The sequence below is a fragment of the Scyliorhinus canicula genome, chromosome 22 (assembly GCF_902713615.1).
Source record: "Scyliorhinus canicula chromosome 22, sScyCan1.1, whole genome shotgun sequence".
Classification (NCBI taxonomy): domain Eukaryota; kingdom Metazoa; phylum Chordata; class Chondrichthyes; order Carcharhiniformes; family Scyliorhinidae; genus Scyliorhinus; species Scyliorhinus canicula.
Genome location: NC_052167.1, coordinates 9,390,461 through 9,410,304, shown reverse-complemented (window position 1 = coordinate 9,410,304; position 19,844 = coordinate 9,390,461). Strand labels below are relative to the sequence as shown.

Sequence of the window (19,844 nt, the reverse complement as noted above, 5' to 3'; positions counted from 1 at the left end):
GGGGTAAAATGGAAAAAATATAATTTTTAAAGCATGGATTTTTACATCTTCCAGAATGGAAGTGTGCAAACCTGGGGGGGGGGGATACGTTCACATTTTTAAGCATTTTGTTTGCTTCGTGCTGCAGTCTTTACCAGAATTCTGAAGTCAATCTGCAATATTGTGTGACAGACTGAATTGCAATCTGATTTGAGTTGCATGATTTAAATTGTTTAATGTGAACTGAGCCACAGATTTCCAAATACACAACCTTCCCTCTCCTGATGCCTTGTTAAATGTGCTTTATCTGCAGGGCTTTGCGACACTGTGAGCAACTGATCACACGATATAACCGGGAAGATAGCAAGGTTTGCATGGCAAACAGCAATTCCCTCCCACATTACAATGCCTCCAGTCATACTGGCAAAGCAGTGGAGGACTGCATGAGAGCAATCTTTGGGGTCTTGTTAAATTTGACCAATGACAATGGTAAGTTTTTAAGTGGAGGAAGCATATCTGCTCCCTGCCACTCGGCTCAAAATTTAAGGAATAAATACATGAAATGCTGAGTTTTGAGAATGTGATTTGTGGTGAGGTGAGCAGGACATGGACTGTGGCCTCAGTAAAATAGAATGAGGATCACATTAAACTTGGATAACTGGAGGAGAGGTTGTATGTTCAACTTATGCTATTTTCCCCACATGTGTTGAGGGCAAGAAAGCATTTTGTGCACCATTGTACTCTTGCCTCAGTGCCTTGGGTATGCGGAGTAGAAAATAATTGTAACATACAAATCGTCAATGTTGCTTTTAAAGGTGGGAGCTGTGACATTAACTTCATTTTTATTAATTAAGTATACTCCCTATATCCTGATTTCCCCACCCTTCAAGTTATTCAGTGTTTGTCCTGGCTTCAAAATGTCAGTAATGTTCAGTTGCAGTCACCAAATCAGTTATTGCAGCAGAGAAGATGGCTATTCAGCCCATCGAGTCTATGCTGGCTCTCTAGAGAAAACTATTCAATCCCATTCCTCACTCTGCTGCAAGTTTATTTGTTACAAGTACCCATCCAATTTCTCTTTGAAACCATTGATTATCTATGGTTCCACCATCCTCACAAGGTATAGAGTTCCAGGTCATTAGCTCTCGCTATGTGAAAATGTTCTTCCTCTTAGTCCTTTACCATCTGCCCAAAGCTTTCCTTTGTCTACCTTAATCTAAACCTGTCATGATCTTGCACACCTCTATCAAATTTCCCCTCAATCTCCTTTACTCCAAAAACCACCCCAGCTCTACAACCTAACCCTGTGGCTAAACTCCTCCAATCGCTGCAATCATTCTGGTGAATCTCCTCTGCACTCTCACATCCTAAAGTGTGGTGACCAGTATTGGACATAATACTCTAGTTGTAACTTCGCTATTTTAGTATCCCATGCCTCTATTTATGAAACCCAAGATCCAGTATGTTTTGCTAACTATTCCCTCAATATGTCTGCCACCTTCAAAGAACTATAAACATGAACACCCAGGCCACTCTTTCCCTACGCACTTTAGAACTGTCCATTAAATCCATATTGCCTCTCCCTATTCCTTCTCTCAAAATACATCACATCACATTTCTCTAAATACCAGTGTCGACCATCGTCTGAAATATCGTCATATATCATGACTCACTGTTTTCTGTCCTTAAACCAATTCTTCATCCAAACTGACCCTCCTATTCCACCAGCCTTCATTTACGAACCAACCTTTTTATGTTAAATGTTTTCTTAAAATTTATTTTGACAACATAAACGCATTCCCTTATCAACCTTCTCTGTTGCTTCAAAAAGTTCAATTAGAATAGTCGAGCTTGATCTACATTTTACGAATCAATGCTGGCTCTCCTTAATCCCATCCAAGGTGCTATTGATGCTCCCCCACCTCTCCCGATTATTATTATAAAACCTTACCCAACCGATGTTAATGACCAACTGGGAGTCCTGAGGAATGCCCTTGCGGCATTTCTTGAATTTAATTTTTTTTCCCCCCCTAAAACCCCCCTGACCTAGTAACTTATTGTTGAGCCAGAAAGTCGAGGAAAGGCTGCCACCTCCTAAAGAACCTTTGTACCGACCCCCTCAGGGCGAATTTGACCCCCTCCAGCTGAATGAATCCCGCCATGTCATTAATCCAGGTCTCCACGCTCGGAGGTCTCGCATCTTTCCATTGCAGCAAGATCCTCCGCCGGGCTACTAGGGACGCAAAGGCCAAGACATCGGCCTCTTTTGCCTCCTGCACTCCCGGCTCCACCCCAACCCCAAATATCACGAGTCCCCAGCCTGGCTTGACCCTGGATCCCACCACCCTCGACACCATCCTCGCCACCCCCTTCCAGAACTCCTCCAGTGCCGGGCATGCCCAGAACATATGGGCATGGTTCGCTGGATTCCCCGAACACCTGACGCACCTGTCTTCGCCCCCAAAGAACCTACTCATCCTAGATCCGGACATGTGGGCCCGGTGCAGCACCTTGAACTGGATGAGACTAAGCCTCGCACATGAAGAGGAGGAGTTCACCCTCTCCAGGGCGTCCGCCCATGTCCCCTCCTCAATCTGCTCCCCCAGCTCCACCTCCCGCTTAGCCTTCAGCTCCTCTACCGACGCCTCCCCCACCTCCTGCATTACCTGGTAGATGTCAGACACCTTCCCATCCCCGACCCACACCCCCCGAAAGCACTCTATCCCTTACCCCCCGCGGGGGCAGCAAAGGGAACACCTCCACCTGTCGCCTAGCAAACGCCTTGACCTGAAGGTACCTGAACATATTCCCCGGGGGGAGCTCAAACTTCTCCTCCAGTTCATCAAGGCTCGCGAAACTCCCGTCAATAAACAGGTCTCCCAACTTCCTAATGCCCGCCCTGTGCCACCCCAGGAACCCGCCATCCATGTTCCCTGGGACAAACCAGTGGTTCCCCCGCAGCGGGGCCTCCACCGAGCCCCCCACTTCCCCCTGTGTCGCCTCCACTGCCCCCAAATTTTGAGGGTAGCCGCCACCACCGGGCTCATAGTGTACCTCGTTGGAGGGAGCGGCAGCGGCGCCGTTACCAGTGCCTTCAGGCTCGTGCCTCCACAGGACGCCATCTCCATCCGTTTCCATGCTGCCCCCTCCCCATCCATTACCCACTTGCGTACCATCGAGACGTTAGCCACCCAATAGTACCCAGAGAGGTTGGGCAGCACCAGCCCCCCCTCTATCCCTGCCCCGCTCCAAAAAGGTCCTCCTTACCCTCGGAGTCCCGTGCGCCCAAACAAATCCCAGAATGCTGCTGTTCACCCTCCTAAAAAAGGCCCTCGGAACGAAAATGGGGAGGCACTGAAACAAAAACCTCGGGAGCACCGTCATTTTAACGGACTGTACTCTACCCGCCAACGACAACGGCAGCATGTCCCACCTTTTAGATTCCTCCTCCATCTGCTCCACCAACCTAGTAAAATTGAGCTTGTGCAGAGTCCCCCAGCTCCTAGCCACCTGAACCCCCAGGTACCTAAAACTCCTCACTCCCCTCTTTAGCGGGAGCCTACCAATTCCCCCCCTCCTGATTTCCCGGGTGTACGACAAACAGCTCACTCTTGCCCAGGTTCAATTTATATCCCGTGAAACTCCTGAACTCAGCAAGAATCTCCATCACCTCCTGCATTCCCCCCACCGGGTCTGCTACATACAACAGCAAGTCATCCACATACAGCGACACTCGGTGCTCCTCTTCCCCCCCCCCCCCCCCCCCCCTCCCCCCCGCGCCAAACCCCTCCACCACCTCGACTCCCTGAGAGCCAAGGCAAGAGGCTCAATTGCCAGCGCAAAAAGCAAGGGGGACAGGGAGTACCCCTTCCTCGTCCCACGGTGGAGCCTGAAGTACTCGGACCTCCTCCCATTTGTCGCTGCACTCGCCATCGGGGCCTCGTACAGCAACCTCACCCATTTAATAAACCCCACCCCAAACCCGAACCTCTCCAACACCTCCCACAAGTACCCCCACTCAACCCTGTCAAAGGCCTTCTCCGCATCCAATGCCACCACAATCTCCGCCTCCTTCTGCTGCCGGCATCATTATCACATTTAGCAGCCTTCGCACGTTGGTGTTCAGCTGCCTCCCCTTCACAAAACCCGTCTGATCTTTATGTACCACCCCCGGCACCCAGTCCTCTATTCTAGTGGCCAAGATCTTCGCCAGCAACTTGGCGTCTACATTCAGCAGTGAAATCGGCCTGTATGATCCGCACTGCAAGGGGTCCTTATCACGCTTCAGGATCAGGGAGATTAGCGCTCGAGACATCGTCGGGGGCAGAACACCCCCCTCCCATGCCTCGTTGAAGGTCCTAACCAACAGGGGACACAGCAGGTCCGCATATTTCTTATAAAATTCAACCGAGAACCCATCCGGTCCCGGCGCCTTCCCCGACTGCATGTGGCCAATCCCACTGACCAACTCCTCCAACTCGATCGGCGCCCCCAGTCCCTCCACCTGCTCCTCCTGCACCCTTGGAAATCGGAGCCTGTCCAAAAAACTCTCCATTCCCCCTCCCACCGCCGGCGGCTCCGACCGGTACAGTTCCCTATGGAAGTCCCTAAAGAACTCATTGACCTCTGCCCCCTGCCGCACCACATTCCCATCTCTATCCTTCACTCCACCAATCTCCCTAGCCGCGTTCCGCTTACGAAGCTGGTGCGCCAGCATCCTGCTCGCCTTCTCTCCTTCTCTCCATACTCATAGACCGCTCCCTGTGCCTTCCTCCACTTTGTCTCCGCCTTTCTGGTGGTCAATAAATCAAACTTGGCCTGCAAGCTACGCGCTCCCCCAGCAACCCCTCCTCCGGGGCCTCTGCGTACCTCCTATCCACACTCAACAGCTCCTCCACCAGTCTCTCCCTCCTCTCCCCTCTCTCCCTATGGGCTCGGATGGAGATCAGCTTCCCCCTAATCACTGCCTTCAGAGCCTCCCACACCATCCCCACCTGGACCTCCCCAGTATCATTGACCTCGAGGTACCTCTCACTACATCCCCAAACCCTCCTACACACCTCATCAGCCAACAACCCCACGTCCAGACGCCAAAGCGGGCGCTGGATCTCACCTCCCCCATCTCCAGATCCACCCAATGCAGAGCATGGTCCGAAATCGCAATAGCTGAATACTCGGCCTCCTCCACCCTCGGGACCAGTCCCCTACTCAAAACAAAGAAATCAATGCGGGAATAAACCCTGTGCACATGGGAGAAAAAAGAGTACTCCCGAGCCCTCGGCCTCCCGAACCTCCAGGGATCCACTCCTCCCATCTGGTCCATAAACCCCCTCAACACCTTGGCCGCCGCCAGCCTCCTGCCTGTCCTATAGGGGATCCAGCACCGTATTGATGTCCCCCCCCCCCCCCCACCCATGTTCAAGCCCCCCACCTCCAGGCCAGGAATGCGGCCCAACATACGCCTCATGAAACCATCATCATCCCAATTTGGGGCGTACACATTAACCAACACCACCCTCTCCCCCTGCAGCTTACCGCTCACCATCACATATCTGACGCCACTATCAGCCACAACCTCAGACGCCTCAAGCGCCACCCTCTTCCCCACCAGGATCGCCACCGACGGTTCTTCGAGTCGAGCCCTGAGTGGAAAACCTGCCCCACCCACCCCTTCCTCAGACGGACCTGGTCCGCCACCTTCACGTGAGTCTCCTGGAGCATGGCCACGTCTGCCTTCAGCCCCTTCAGATGCGAAAACACCCGGGCCCGCTTAACCGGCCCATTCAACCCCCTCACGTTCCACGTAATCAGCCGGATCAGGGGGCACCCCGCCCCCCTCCCCCGTCGACTAGCCATCGACTGCTCGCCCCTGGCCAGCACCCATTCGGCCCGTTTCCCACGGCGATAGAACCTCACCCCGACCCGCACCAACTCCTCCCTGGCCAATCCAGCAGCAACCCGGTATCCCCCCCCCCCCCCCCCCCAAGGCTAGCTCCCGCTCTAACTCTGACCCCTCCCGATATGAGGTCCTCCCGATATGAAGTCCCCCCTCCTCCCCTGCATCAGCTCCTTGGCACCGCTTCAGCACGGGAAACCCGGTCTAATAGCCACGCCCCTCGCCACCAGCTCCACGCCCTCGTCCCGCAGCGCGGGAAACCAGAGAAAAGCCCGCGCTTTCACACTGCCCCACCCCACCAACGCAGCTCCCAAACCGCAGTCCCAACCCAACCACCAACTCCGTACAAACAAAGACGCAGATCAGCCACAAACCCCCCTTAGAACACAAAACCATAACCCACATTGTCCGAAAGCGAGAGAAAAAACAGAAACAAACAGAATAACCCGCTACAGCATAAACAATGACACAGAAATAGAAAAACTCCGACTCCTCCAGCCCCTCCTCGAGGCCCAGGATCCGCAGGTTCTTCCTCCGTGACCGAAGCTCCATCTCCTCGAACCGATCTTGCCACTTTTTATGAAGCGCCTCGTGTATCTCCACCTTCCCCCACGAGGGCCGAAACCACCACCTCGCGCTCAGAGGCCTGCTGCTGCAACTCAAGTATCGTTGCACCCTGGGTTGTCTGGGTCTCCAGCAGCTTACTCGTCGTCACCTTCAGGGATTCCAACAACTCCCCTTTCAGCTCTGTGAAATAGCGCAGAAGGGCCGCCTGCTGCTCCTCAGCCTACTGCCTCCACTCCTCAGGGACTCCACCGGCCGCCATTTTGTCCACCTTCCCCTGCTTTTCCAGGGGAGCTGCTGCCGTTTTTCTCCTCGCCCCACTTCGAGTCCGCACCTTAAATCCCGGGGGGTTTTGCTCCAGACCCCTTTATCCACCGGGAATCGTCGAATCAGCGCCGTTTGGGGCCCTTAAAAGAGTCCACAAGTCCTATTAAAGTGGGAGCTGCCGAACGTGCGGCTTAGCTCCGCATAGCCGCAACCGGAAATCGCGGCATTTCTTGAATAAGGATTTAACATTGCCACTCTTCAATTCTCGGACACCCTTCCCCATATCAAGAGAAAATTGGGAGATTATGACAAGCCCTTCTACTATCTTCCCACCCGCTTCCATTCACAACCTGGGCTATAAGCCATCCGGACCAGGTGGCTTATTCACTCTCAGCATTGTCAGTCTTTCCAGTGCATCCTGCCTATTAGTTTTCATCACGTCTATTACCTGTACTATTTCCCCTTCCAATATTTTGGCGGATTCCTCTTACTTAGTAAATACTGACACAAAGTACTCGTTAAATATTCTCGACTTGCCCTGTGTCTGTAACGTACATTACTCTTTGTCCCTCATTGGACCTGCCCCATCTCTTACTAATTGCCTACGATTTACATACCAGTAGAAGGTTTTTGGGTTCTATTGTGTTTTGGAGGCATGATACTAGGGAGCATGGAAGTTTAAAACAATGGAGTTTTATTTACAGTGTGTTATCTCTTGGATGGCTGTTCTTCTCTCTGTTCTCAGCGCCAAAACTTATGATATCACTTCCAGTGAATGCATTAATACAACTGAGCTTCACTCTAGTTAATAAGATTAATGCAAAGATTTAACTGGTTCGGTTTTATGTTAACTGACATTCTATTCTCACTTTCTCGTCAGTCTTATTATCCGCTTCACACCCCCCCCCCCCCCCCCCCCCCCCCCCCCCCAACCCATTGTATTTGGCCTGGTTCTCATTTGGAGAACTCGCCTGACATTTATCGTCACTTTTTGTTCCATCACAATCTCTATCTCCCTTATTATCCATTAGCCTGGACCTGAAACATCCCCTTCAAGATCACCCAGTGTGGAGTTACTTTTCCCTGCCAATCTTTAGCTCAGTTTTACTCTGCCTAGATTCCTATTCATTCCAAGATTACCCTCTTCTGATTTCAAAGTTCTATTTTAAATTGTTCCTTGACAGTCTCTAACACTCTCCCTCACACTCTCCCTCTCTCTAACACTCTCCCTCTCTCTAACACTCTCCCTCTCTCTAACACTCTCCCTCTCTCTAACACTCTCCCTCTCTCTAACACTCTCCCTCTCTCTAACACTCTCCCTCTCTCTAACACTCTCCCTCTCTCTAACACTCCCTCTGCCTCTCCCTCTGCCTCTCCCTCATACTCTCCCTCTGCCTCTCTCTAACACTCTCCCTATGCCTGTCTAACACTCTCCCTCTGCCTCTCTCTCATACTCTCCCTCTGACTCTCTCTAACACTCTCCCTCTGCCTCTCTCTCACACTCTCCCTCTGCCTCTCTCTCTCACTCTCCCTCTGCCTCTCTCTCTCACTCTCCCTCTGCCTCTCTCTCACACTCTCCCTCTGCCTCTCTCACACTCTCCCTCTGCCTCTCTCTCACACTCTCCCTCTGCCTCTCTCTCACACTCTCCCTCTGCCTCTCTCTCACACTCTCTCTCACACTCTCCCTCTGCCTCTCTCTCACACTCTCCCTCTGCCTCTCTCTAACACTCTCCCGCTGCCTCTCTCTGACACTCCCTCTGCCTCTCTCTAACACTCTCCCTCTGCCTCTCTCTAACACTCTCCCTCTGCCTCTCTCTCACACTCTCCCTATGCCTCTCTCTCACACTCTGGCTCTGCCTCTCTCTCACACTCTGGCTCTGCCTCTCTCTCACACTCTGGCTCTGCCTCTCTCTCACACTCTGGCTCTGCCTCTCTCTCACACTCTGGCTCTGCCTCTCTCTCACACTCTGGCTCTGCCTCTCTCTCACACTCTGGCTCTGCCTCTCTCTCACACTCTCCCTCTGCCCCTCTCTCACACTCCCTCTGCCTCTCTCTAACACTCTGGCTCTGCCTCTCTCACACTCTGGCTCTGCCTCTCTCTCACATTCTCCCTCTGCCTCTCTCTCACACTCTCCCTCTGCCTCTCTCCCTCCATGTCTCTCTTTTGCTCCCACGCCTTCGTTCCCCCCCCCCCCCCCCCCCCCCCCCCCCCTCTCTGTCTTGCATTTTGACCCTGTTAAGATTTGTGGGCATTTTAATCACTTTACTCCAGAAAGGTAGTGCAGCAGTTATTTTATTTTCCCTCTTTTATACTTAAGAACTGGTCAATAACAAAAGATGAATGTGGCTTAATTGTTGAACCAATTGAAGTCCTTTGTGATCTGCCTCACCTTTTGCAACATTCCTTCAATTTTAGGCTTTTGATCTGTATTATTTTCTTTCACTTGCAGCAGCAGCCCCTAATGCCTGATTTGAGGAAGCATCATGCTCCCATGCACACTATTTTCATTAACTTTCTGTTCCCTGGACTACAAGGCCAGGTGATCAAGCTGCTGCTTCCACTGTCCGTGAGGCTCCTCAGCAGCTAATTGTGTGAATGGTACAACGGTGAACTCCACAAAAGCCTGCAAAATACTCTGATGTCATTGTGTACCACATGACATTGCCCCAGCCATCAGTGTTACTCTGATACATAACACTGTCCAATAGGGATAGAATCCACAACGTGAGTGGTGTCAAATTGATGCATAGCAGGACCCACAGCCCCAGCCATTTGACAATGGAGACTGCATCCAAAAACCTTCACACCAAAACACAATTAATTCTCTGTGTAAACAATGAGGGGATGTGCTTTGAATATGCTGCAGTTTGAAAGTGTAAAAATACTGCAAATATTAAACCTCTATTTTCACCAAATAATTGGGCAGCAGGTTTGTTTATTTGCTTCTGCTATATTGCACAACAGCAGAGACTGTTTACAGATTATTGTTATGACCCCCCTGGACTAGTGCACAGTCAATTCCAGCCCCACTTGCCCCGGAGGGGCAACACATTTGAAATGAAATCATCCTTAGAAACACCTGAAGTTACCAGGTTTGTAAATGTGAACACAAATTAAGTTTATTGGTGCAGTAACTATAGCAATAATAATAACTAATGGCAATAACTGGGGCAGCACGGTGGTTAGCACTGCTGCCTCACAGCGCCCGAGTCCTGAGTTTGATTCCTGGCTTGGGTCACTGTCTGTGTGGAGTCTGCACGCTCTCCCCGTGTCTGCGTGGGATTCCGCTGGGTGCTCCGGTTTCTTCCCAGAAGTCCCAAAAGATGTGCTTGTTAGGTGAATTGGACATTCTGAATTCTCCCTCCGTGTACCCGAACAGGCGCCGGAATGTGGCAACTGGGGGATTTTCACAGTAACCATTCATAATGTAAGCCTACTTGTGACATTAATTAAGGTTATTATTATAATTAAATGAGCAGCAAATACAACTGGTTGATTATTATCCAATTCCTAACCCCCTCCACTTAAACTTGCCCCACCCTCCCGCGCACGCTCGCTCACGCTCACTCACGCGCGCTTGCTCACTCGTGCGTGCTTGCTCACTCGTGCGTGCTTGCTCACTTGTGCTCACTTGCTCACTCGTGCTCGATGCTTGCACGCTCGCTCTCTTGCACGCTCGCTCTCTTGCACGCTCGCTCTCTTGCACGCTCGCTCTCTTGCACGCTCGCTCTCTTGCACGCTCGCTCTCTTGCACGCTCGCTCTCTTGCACGCTCGCTCTCTTGCACGCTCGCTCTCTTGCACGCTCGCTCTCTTGCACGCTCGCTCTCTTGCACGCTCGCTCTCTTGCACGCTCGTTCTCTTGCACGCTCGCTCTCTTGCACGCTCGCTCTCTTGCACGCTCGCTCTCTTGCACGCTCGCTCTCTTGCACGCTCGCTCTTGCACGCTCGCTCTCTTGCACGCTCGCTCTCTTGCACGCTCGCTCTCTTGCACGCTCGCTCTCTTGCACGCTCGCTCTCTTGCACGCTCGCTCTCTTGCATGCACGCTCGCTCTCTTGCATGCACGCTCGCTCTCTTGCATGCACGCTCGCTCTCTTGCATGCACGCTCGCTCTCTTGCTCGCTCTCTTGCTCGCTCTCTCGCACTCGCACTCCGCACGCTCACTCGAACACTCGTGGTCACACTCGCACTCATGGTCGCACTCGCGGTCACACTCGCTCACGCTCTCGCAGTCACACCGCACAAGACAGATAAACACAGAACACGAGGGAGAGAGAGAGAAACTTCTTTCCTCTTGAGCTTCCAGGATTCCAGCTGTCCTTACCCTGGCTGTTCGATGATCATCCCACTCAGCAGGACCAAATCGCCACCTGATACTGGGCAGAATATGTCCTTTTGGCCAATTCATTGGCCACCAGCAAACTAATCGAGTAGAGTCTCACCGATCTCTTCAGTGTCAATAGATCAGAATTCTGCTGTCCAAAGCCAGCACCGTGTTCTCTTTTGCAGCTTTTGAATTCCTCCCCCCCCCCTGCTGAACTTAAAGATACATGTCCATTAAGCATCCATGGATAAAAGTTCTAACAGCAAAAATAAAGAAAGGGGAAATAAGAGAATCAACAGAAAGGATCCTTACATTATTTAATGAGTTATTTTTGGTGACACTCTTGTACTTTTACCTAAAAGTCAAATCTGGTTGGTGCTGGCTGAGGGTGAATGGTTGGAAGGTCAGTATCCAAGCATTGCAGTGAGTTAGATGGATTGAGTGATATTTATCAATTCGGAAGGCAACTATAAGAAATAATTTCAAAATTATTGGTGGCTGCCATTGATCCCTTGTGATCTTTGCTGTGGGGTAAACTCAGTACCTCCTGCAAATATTTTTCATATTCTATGTTGTTGAAGTCCATTTTATGTCCTCTTTCTCTTTAGAATGGGGCAGCACAAAGACTGGTGAGCAGGATGACCTGATTAGCACCACCATGAACTGCGTGCTTCAGGTACCACAATACATACCTCAGGAACAGAGATTTGACATCCGAGTGCTGGTAAGAAATATGTAATCACTGTAATGAATGCCACCACCACTTTTCAACACTGCCTGGGTGTCAACAGTAGAAACAAGGTATTTTAATTACAAGCCAAGACTGTTCTTTACTCTAGCTGCTTCTCTCTGTGTAATTGAAATTAACTTGGCCTCATTAATAATTGGCTCCTGCTCTACTTACCGTAGCCCTACACCCTGTAAAGGCCAGCATTACTCATACTGTGAATTAGGACTGCCTACAGTACAGCAGATCAGACTTCATTTTTTCTTGGTTAATGGCAATATTTGTTTTAATTTGATCTGTCAGCTATCTTGTGTAGATGCAATATAGTAAATGTCTCTGTTCATCGATTTATTGTCACATGTACCAAAGTACAGCGAAAAATATTTTTCTGCAGCCAAGGGAATGTACACAGAGCACAAAAAGAATAATCAACAAAGAATATTGACAAACCGTGATTGGTTACAGTGCGGAACAAGGGGCCAAACAAAGCATATACATGAGCAGGAGCAGCATAGGGTGTCGTGAATAGTGTTCTTACAGGGAACAGAGTAGTCCGAGAAGTCAGTAGCTGTGGGGAAGAAGCAGTTCCTATGTCTGGATGTGCGGGTCTTCTGTCCAACGGAAGGGTCTGGAAGAGGCAAAGCCTGAGTGTGAGCGGTCTCTGAAAAAGCTGTCTGCCTTCCTGAGGCAGCGGGAGGTATATACAGAATCAATGCGAGGGTGGTAAGCTTGTGTGATGCGTTGGGCTGAGTTCACCACACTCTGCACTTTCTTGCGATCTTGGGCAGAGCAGTTGCCATACCAGGCTGTGATGCAGCCGGATAGAATGCTCTCTATGGCAAATCTGTAGACGTTTGTGAGGGTTGATGCAGACGTGCCGAATTTCTTTAACTTCCGAAGGAAGTAGCGACGTTGTTGGGCTTTCTTGACTGTTGCATCAATGTGAGTGGACCAGGACAGACAGGTGATGGTGACCCCCCCAGGAACTTAAAGCGTTGAAGATTTATGCTGACTTATTTATGCTGCCCTGATTTTGTTATTTAGAATAATCTTCAACCGTTGAAATCTCTTTCATTAAGATCCAAGTCATTGCATGGCTTAGCTTAAGGGCAGAGAGGAGGTGCTCTGTGAGAATTTGGGAGGTGGGCTTGTTCAAGGAAGGAGTGTAGTGCAGCTTATTCCCTGAAGGAAGTGCAGGCAGAGAGAGGAAAATGAGGGGGGGGACAGGCTCCTTAACATAAGGTTTCATGAGACCCAACCACATCTAATCTTGCGTTGCATTTGGGAGACTTTTTCTATCCATTATCAACCTGCCTGATGCAGACGTCGGAATCTGTTTAGTCTAAAGGAAATGTTTTGCTTGGCCAGCAGGAACAAAACCTGAGGCAAACCTGGTCACTGGACAAGTAACAAATGTTTGTTGATTATCTCCATGGTATTGTGTGAATTGATGCATCTGATAGGTAGACAGCAAAGGTGGACACTGCTCGTGTGTATCTGGAGGCTCAGCTCCAGAAACCTAAAAAGTGCATCTCACACTGACCTGGAGCCATGCTAATGAAAAGAGTGTGTTTGGAGCACTATTGTCACTGCCTGATGTGTTGTCTGTGTCCCATTCAGCAGTTCCTTCCAACTCCCAACACATGACAATCTGTAAACCTGCAACAGGTCAGAATCCAATAACCAAGACCCTAAACCTCATCAGATTTTCACTCAGACCAGAGAGACCGCAGCTGCATTAGCTACAACTTTCCACCTTGCACCACTGCTAGCTTTTTCACGATACTTTTGGGAATATACAGCATGTTTCAGACCTTGCACAGGAACAATCGTCAGTCCACAGTTTCAGCATTTGGGTCATGCTATGTTGGCAGTTCACTGTACCCTGAATTGGAGCACCACCCTGCGGGTCCTTATTATAATACTGTTCCTTCAACATCACTGGGTTACCTTAGATTCCTTCCCTAACCCCATTGTGGGGGTGCCATCACCAAACTAGTGCAGTCTGAAGCATTTGCTATAATCTTCAACCAGAAGTGCCAAGTAAATGATCCTCTGCCTCATCCAGAGATCCCCAACATCAAAGATACCAGTCTTAACCAATTAGATTTATTCCATGTGATATCAAGAAAACAGGAACTGGGAGCACGAGTAAGCAACTTGGCTCTTCGAGCTTGCTTCACCATTCAATATGATCATGGCTCTTCGAGCCTGCTCTAACATTCAATAAGATCATGACTGATCCTGTCTCGCGCCATATTCCCACTTTCTCCCAATTCTGCTTGTGCCGTTAAAATCTAAAAATAAAATATCTCTTTCTTGAACATATTCAATGACTTGTCCTCCGCAGTCTATTGTGGTAGAGAATTCCACAGGTTTACTACCCTTTGAATGAAAATATCTTTCGTCATCTCAGTCCAAAACAGCCTACACTGTATCCTGAGACTGTCCCCTGGTTCTAGATTCCTGAACTAGGGAAAACATCCTTCCTGCATCTAGCCAGCTTCTGTCCAGCCCTGTAGTACCCACTGCCCACATCCCTTGTAGAGCTAAAGCCACTGGATACTGCAAAGGCTGTGTGCCCTGACAAAATGCCTATATGCCAATAATACTGAAGACTGATGCTCCAGAACTTTCAGCGCCCCCTCGCCAAGCCTTTCCAGTACTGCTACAACACTGGCATCTGCACAATGTGGAAAACATGCCCAGGTATATCCTGGGCAAAACAGGACAAAATTAAACTGGCCTATTACCAACCCTTCAGTCTCCTCTCAATCATCAGTGCAATCAAGCAGCACTTACTCAGCAACAACCTAGTCACTGATGCTCAGTTTGGGTTCTGCCAGAACTCAGCCCCTGACCTCATTACGACCTTGGTTCAAAGATGGACAAAAGAGCTGAACTCCAGAGGTGAAGCTGGAGTTAGTGCTCTCAATATCAAATCTGCATTTGACAGTGTGGCCCCCTAGCACAGTAGATTCAATGGGCATCAGGGGGCAATCTCTTCGCTGGTTGGAGTCATACCTGGCACAAAGGAAGATAGTTCTGGTTGTTGGACGTTAATCATCTCAAATTCGAGACATCATGAGAGGAGTTCCTCAGGATAGTGTCCTCGGCCCAACCATCTTCAGTTGCTTCATCAGATCTTCCTTTCATCATAAGGTCAGAAGTGGGGATGTTCACTGATTGCACATTGATTGTACAATGTTCAGCGTCATTGGCAACTCCTTAGACACTGAAGCACTCCATGTCCAAGAGCAGGTCAGAGACTGGGAATCATGTGGCAAGTAACTCACTACCTGACTCAAAGAACAGTACAGCACAGGAACAGGCCCTTCGGCCCTCCACACCTGCGCCGACCATGGTACCTGCCTAAAGTAAAACTGTCTGCACTTATGGAGTCCGTATCCTTCCATTCCCACCCTATTCATATATTTGTCTAGATGTCCCTTAAATGCCACTATTATGCCTGCTCCCACCGCCTCCCCAGGCAGCACGTTCCATATATTTACCACCCTCTGTGTACAAGAAAAAAACTTGCCTCGCACATCTGTTCTAAACTTTTCCCCAAGCACTTTAAACCTATGTCCCCTGGTATTTGACTCTCCTACCCTCGGAAAGAGCATCTAACTATCCACTCTGTTCATGCTACTCAATCTTGTAGACCTCTTTCAGGTCACCTCTCAACCTCTGTCGTTCCAGTGAGAACATACCAAGTTTATCTAATCTCTCCTCATAGCCAATGTCTGCCAGACCAGGCAACATCCTGGTAAACCGCTTCTGTACCCTCTCCAAAGCCTCCACATCCTTCTGGTAGTGTGGCGACCAGAATTGTGCGCAATATTCCAAGTGAGGCCTAACAAAGGTCCTCCCCAAAGCCTGTCAGAAATTTACACGGCACAAGTGAAAAGTACAGTAAGAAGTCTTACAACACCAGTTGGCTGAGGAAGGAGCAGTGCTCCAAAAGCTAGTGTTTGAAACAAACCTGTTGGACTTTAACCTGGTGTTGCAAGACTTCTTACTGTGCTCACCCCAGTCCAACGCCGGCATCTCCACATCAAGTGAGGAGTGTGCTGGAACATAACTTGCATCTCAAACAACACCATCCAGGACAAAGCAGCGCGCTTGATTAGTACCCCATCCACAAATATTCACTTCCTTCACCACCAATAAACATGGCAGCCATGTGCACCATCTACAGGTGCACTGCAAGAGCTCAAGGCTCCTTAGGCAGCACCTTCAAACCTATGGCCACTGGCACCTCGAAGGACAGGGACACCAGATGGATGGGAACCCCACCACCCGCAAGTTTCCCTCATAGTAACACGCCATCCTGACTTGGAACCGTATCGCTGTTTCTTCACTCTCGTTCGGTGGAAGGACGTCCCTCACAGCACTGGGAGTAGCTATGCCACGTGGACTGCAGCAGTTCAAGAAGGCAGCTCACTGGCACCTTGAGGGAAATTGGGGATGGGTAATGAATGCTGACCCAGCTAGTGAAGCACAGGTCCACTGAATGAGCAAGCAGATTTGTTCCTCTACATCATCCCCACTGGTTGGTGGCCTGTAGACTCTATCGAGCAATATCATTGCACCTTTTTTAGTTCATTAGCTTGAGCCAAATGATTACATCTAGATTGTTCCGGGACCTTCTCTCTATCCAGCAGTACATTGTGGCTTCACAGCGCCAGGGTCCCAGGTTCAATTCCCCGCTGGGTCACTGTCTGTGCGGAGTCAGCACGTTCTCCCCGTGTCTGCGTGAGTTTCCTCCTACATCCCAAAGACATGCAGGTCAGGTGGATTGGCCATGGTAAATTGCCCTTAGTGTCCAAAAATGTTAGGTGGGGTTATTGGGTTATGGGGATAGTGTGGAAGTGAGGGCTTAAGTGGGTTGGTGCAGACTCGATGGGCCAAATGGCCTCCTTCTGCACTGACTGTTCTATGTTCTCTGTACAATGTTCTCCTTTATGGTACTGCCACCACTCCTACTTTCCTAATACTCAGGAATATTTGATAAAGTCCTGCCTTCCTTTGAGCGAATCTCCATTATTGTTACATCATATTTCCACATGGTTGTCTGCGTCTGCAGCACACCTGCCTTATTTATCACACTCCATGCACTCATACATGCACTGTAACCTTAATTTCAATTTTATTGCTTTCCAGCTTAGGCTGAATCCACGTAATACCTTACTAATTCCTACTTTAGTTCTATCTGTCTTTCCCAATATTCTTTGATACTCCTTGATCTCCCTCTCTAATATTACCTCCTGATTCCCACACCCATGCCAAGTTAGTTTAAAACCTCCCCAAATAGAACTAGCAAATCGCCTGCAAGGCCATTGATGCAAGCTCTATTTAGGTTGAACTCATCTGATCCAGGGGGCTCCTTCAATGCTTGCCTATTTCTTCTTCCCATTCCCCTTCTTTCTGCAGACTCTTATGCTACACGTCTATAAACGTACTATGCACAAAGCGTTCAACATTATAAATACCCTGTAGTGATGCCAAGTGCAGCTTAAGTTCTGGAAGTTTGACATTGCAGCCAATGGCATTTGCTGCCAATATGGTTATCCAGGACACTGGAAATGTCCTGTAGTTACCACCAGGAAAATAATCTGTACCCCATCTGTCAAGGCTACCCTGCCACTGCTCAAGATAGTAAAACTAACTATTCAATAAAGACTTGCCAGCTACACTCTTCTCTTATTTAAATATTGGGAGCTGATTGAAATGCTTACACCTTATCAAACAAAAATTGGAAGGTTTAATTTACCAGCGGCTTAAACTAACTTCCAAACTTTGGAGAATGGGAAAGAAAGTTACAATACTCACTGGTCAAACACCTCACAGCCTTTCTGTGATATCACAGTTTGAGTTTTTCTTTCTCTCATTTCAATGATCCTAGTCTGCTGTACAGTGATCCTGACCTGAACACTGCTCCTGGTCTGTTTCACAGTGATCCTGACCTTGTGCACTCCTCCCAGTCTGCTTCACACTGAACCTGATCTGCTTTGCACATCTTCCGGTCTGTTTCATACTGATCTTGACCTGCTTCGCAGTCCTCGTGGTCTGCGTCACGCATCCTGGCTTGCTTTGCACTTCTAGTCTGCCGCACAGTTATGCTGACCTGCTTTGCACTCTTCCCGGTCTGCTTCAAACTGATCCTGACGAGCATTGCATTCCTCCTGGTCCGCTTCACACTGATCCTGACCAGCTTTGCTCTCCTCCCAATCTGCTTTACACTGATGCTGACCTGCTTTGCATTCTTCATGATCTGCCTCACACTCTTCCCTGTTCTATTTGGATGTATTGTTAGGATTTTACTTCCTCTTTGCACAAATGTGGCAGCCACTTTATACGCACACATCTCTAAATAGTGCAAAGGGATCTTCTCCGCCCATTCAAGGGAGCAGATGGGGCCTCAGTTTAACATTACATCTAAAAGGGATGGGTACTGTGGGCATGATCACACTATGCTGCCTTGTGTAGGTGGAAAGCCAGTATTAAGTAATGTGACGTTACAGACATGCCTTTCTTGTAAATCTCCAGGTACAAAACTCCTTCCCAACCCCTCTTCTCTGCTTGACATAATGTAGGTTAAACTGTTGGCCTTTAATGATTGAGCAAGATTTGTTTTATACTCCCATGACATTGCACTTGGATTTGTGCATGAAAAGTAATTTACGTAAATTGAGTTTCTTTCAGTCAAACCTAGAAGCTTACCAGCTCTTTCTCTCGCTCTCTCTGCCCATCTCCCGTTGCTGCTTAATTCGCCAAAAAGTAATGTGGATCAAAGAAAGTTTTGGACTTGAACGAGCATGGAGTTGTTTGACCACCACTCGGTTTGGATTAGGTCCAGTTCTTCACCAAAGCTTCATGTGTATTTTCAGCCTGGAAACTGAATGAGCTCTGTGTGATTGGATACTTAAGCTGAACTGGCTGGTGTTTGCCTTCTACAGGGACTTGGTCTGCTGATTAACCTTGTGGAGCATAGTGCTCGCAATAGACATTGTCTTGTCGATATGGAAACACCTTGTTCCTTTGACTCGTTCTGTGCAGTGGATGGAAACGATAGCTTAAGGATGGAAGGACAGGTGCGAGCGATCGAGGCCTTGGTGCAGGTGGGTGTTGGTATATATTAATGATAAGTGACCTTTTTATTCAATCTAAGGGTCTCCGGTACCCTGTCCAATCTGACTGCCTATAAGAATTGAAAAAAAGTCCTCAATGGAGTGCATCATGGAAGTAGCTTTGTCTGTCTCTCAAAGCAGTGTGCCCTTCCATCTTCTATATAAAATAATCAAAGTGCCAGCTGGTGAGATGAAACTCTGCTGCCCATTACTGCTGATTCATGAACTATATTTAGCATTTCCAAGAGAGGGTTTAGGAGATGCTAATTTACTGACTCAGTATTTGACTACCTGTACTGAGAGCATCTCAATTACTTGAGCTAGATGAAGAAGTTCATGTTTTTAGCCTTTGTTTCAATGATTAGAAGTATAACAATGTGGATTTTGGAAGTAGAGACTTATTGAGTGGGCTGAGAAATCCCTCCTGAGGCTGGTGTGTGTACCATACTGTGCTACTTTCCCACGCTTTAGTCTCCTGTTGTCTGCTGCAGGGTGTGATGAAGAGGGTTGGGAGGATGCTCCTGTGGCAGATAAACATCAGTTGGGTCAAACGGTCTGTTTCCCTCCTGTATGTTCTCCAATTTGCTCTTCCAAGTTTTATAGATTGGTTTGCTTCTATTCCGATTGAACATGCTTAAGTTTGAGCTGACTAAGTGTTTTGATATTAAATAGAGGTAGTGAAGAGTTATCCTTGGAAGAAGATTTATTCTCCAGACACATTCCACATCTGGCCAGGGGATTATCAAGTCGGAGAATTGAAAGTCATCCAGTGGTCAAATCTTGCACTACCAGTTACTTCTGTATTTGTCTGAGTTAACCTGCTGCTGAGGCTCAGGGCACAGTACTCTGCAAACACATGATCAGAGCTGCAGGCAGATACAACAGGTGCCCTGCCAGGGGTAGAAATGCAGCTGCATGGACAGAACTTTAATTTTTTATTTGGACTTGATTTCA

The 19,844-nt window shown here is 48.9% G+C and overlaps 1 protein-coding gene across 1 annotated transcript in view; it reads left to right on the top strand.

Moving 5' to 3' along the window:
• LOC119956167 (wings apart-like protein homolog) overlaps window positions 1-19,844 on the top strand; it is a 175,216-nt gene that overhangs the window by 136,984 nt on the left and 18,388 nt on the right. Inside the window, exons 13-15 of the mRNA XM_038783092.1 lie at window positions 293-468; window positions 11,639-11,754; window positions 18,720-18,881. Coding sequence (XP_038639020.1) covers window positions 293-468; window positions 11,639-11,754; window positions 18,720-18,881 — 454 coding nt within the window. The remainder of the gene's footprint in view (window positions 1-292; window positions 469-11,638; window positions 11,755-18,719; window positions 18,882-19,844) is intronic.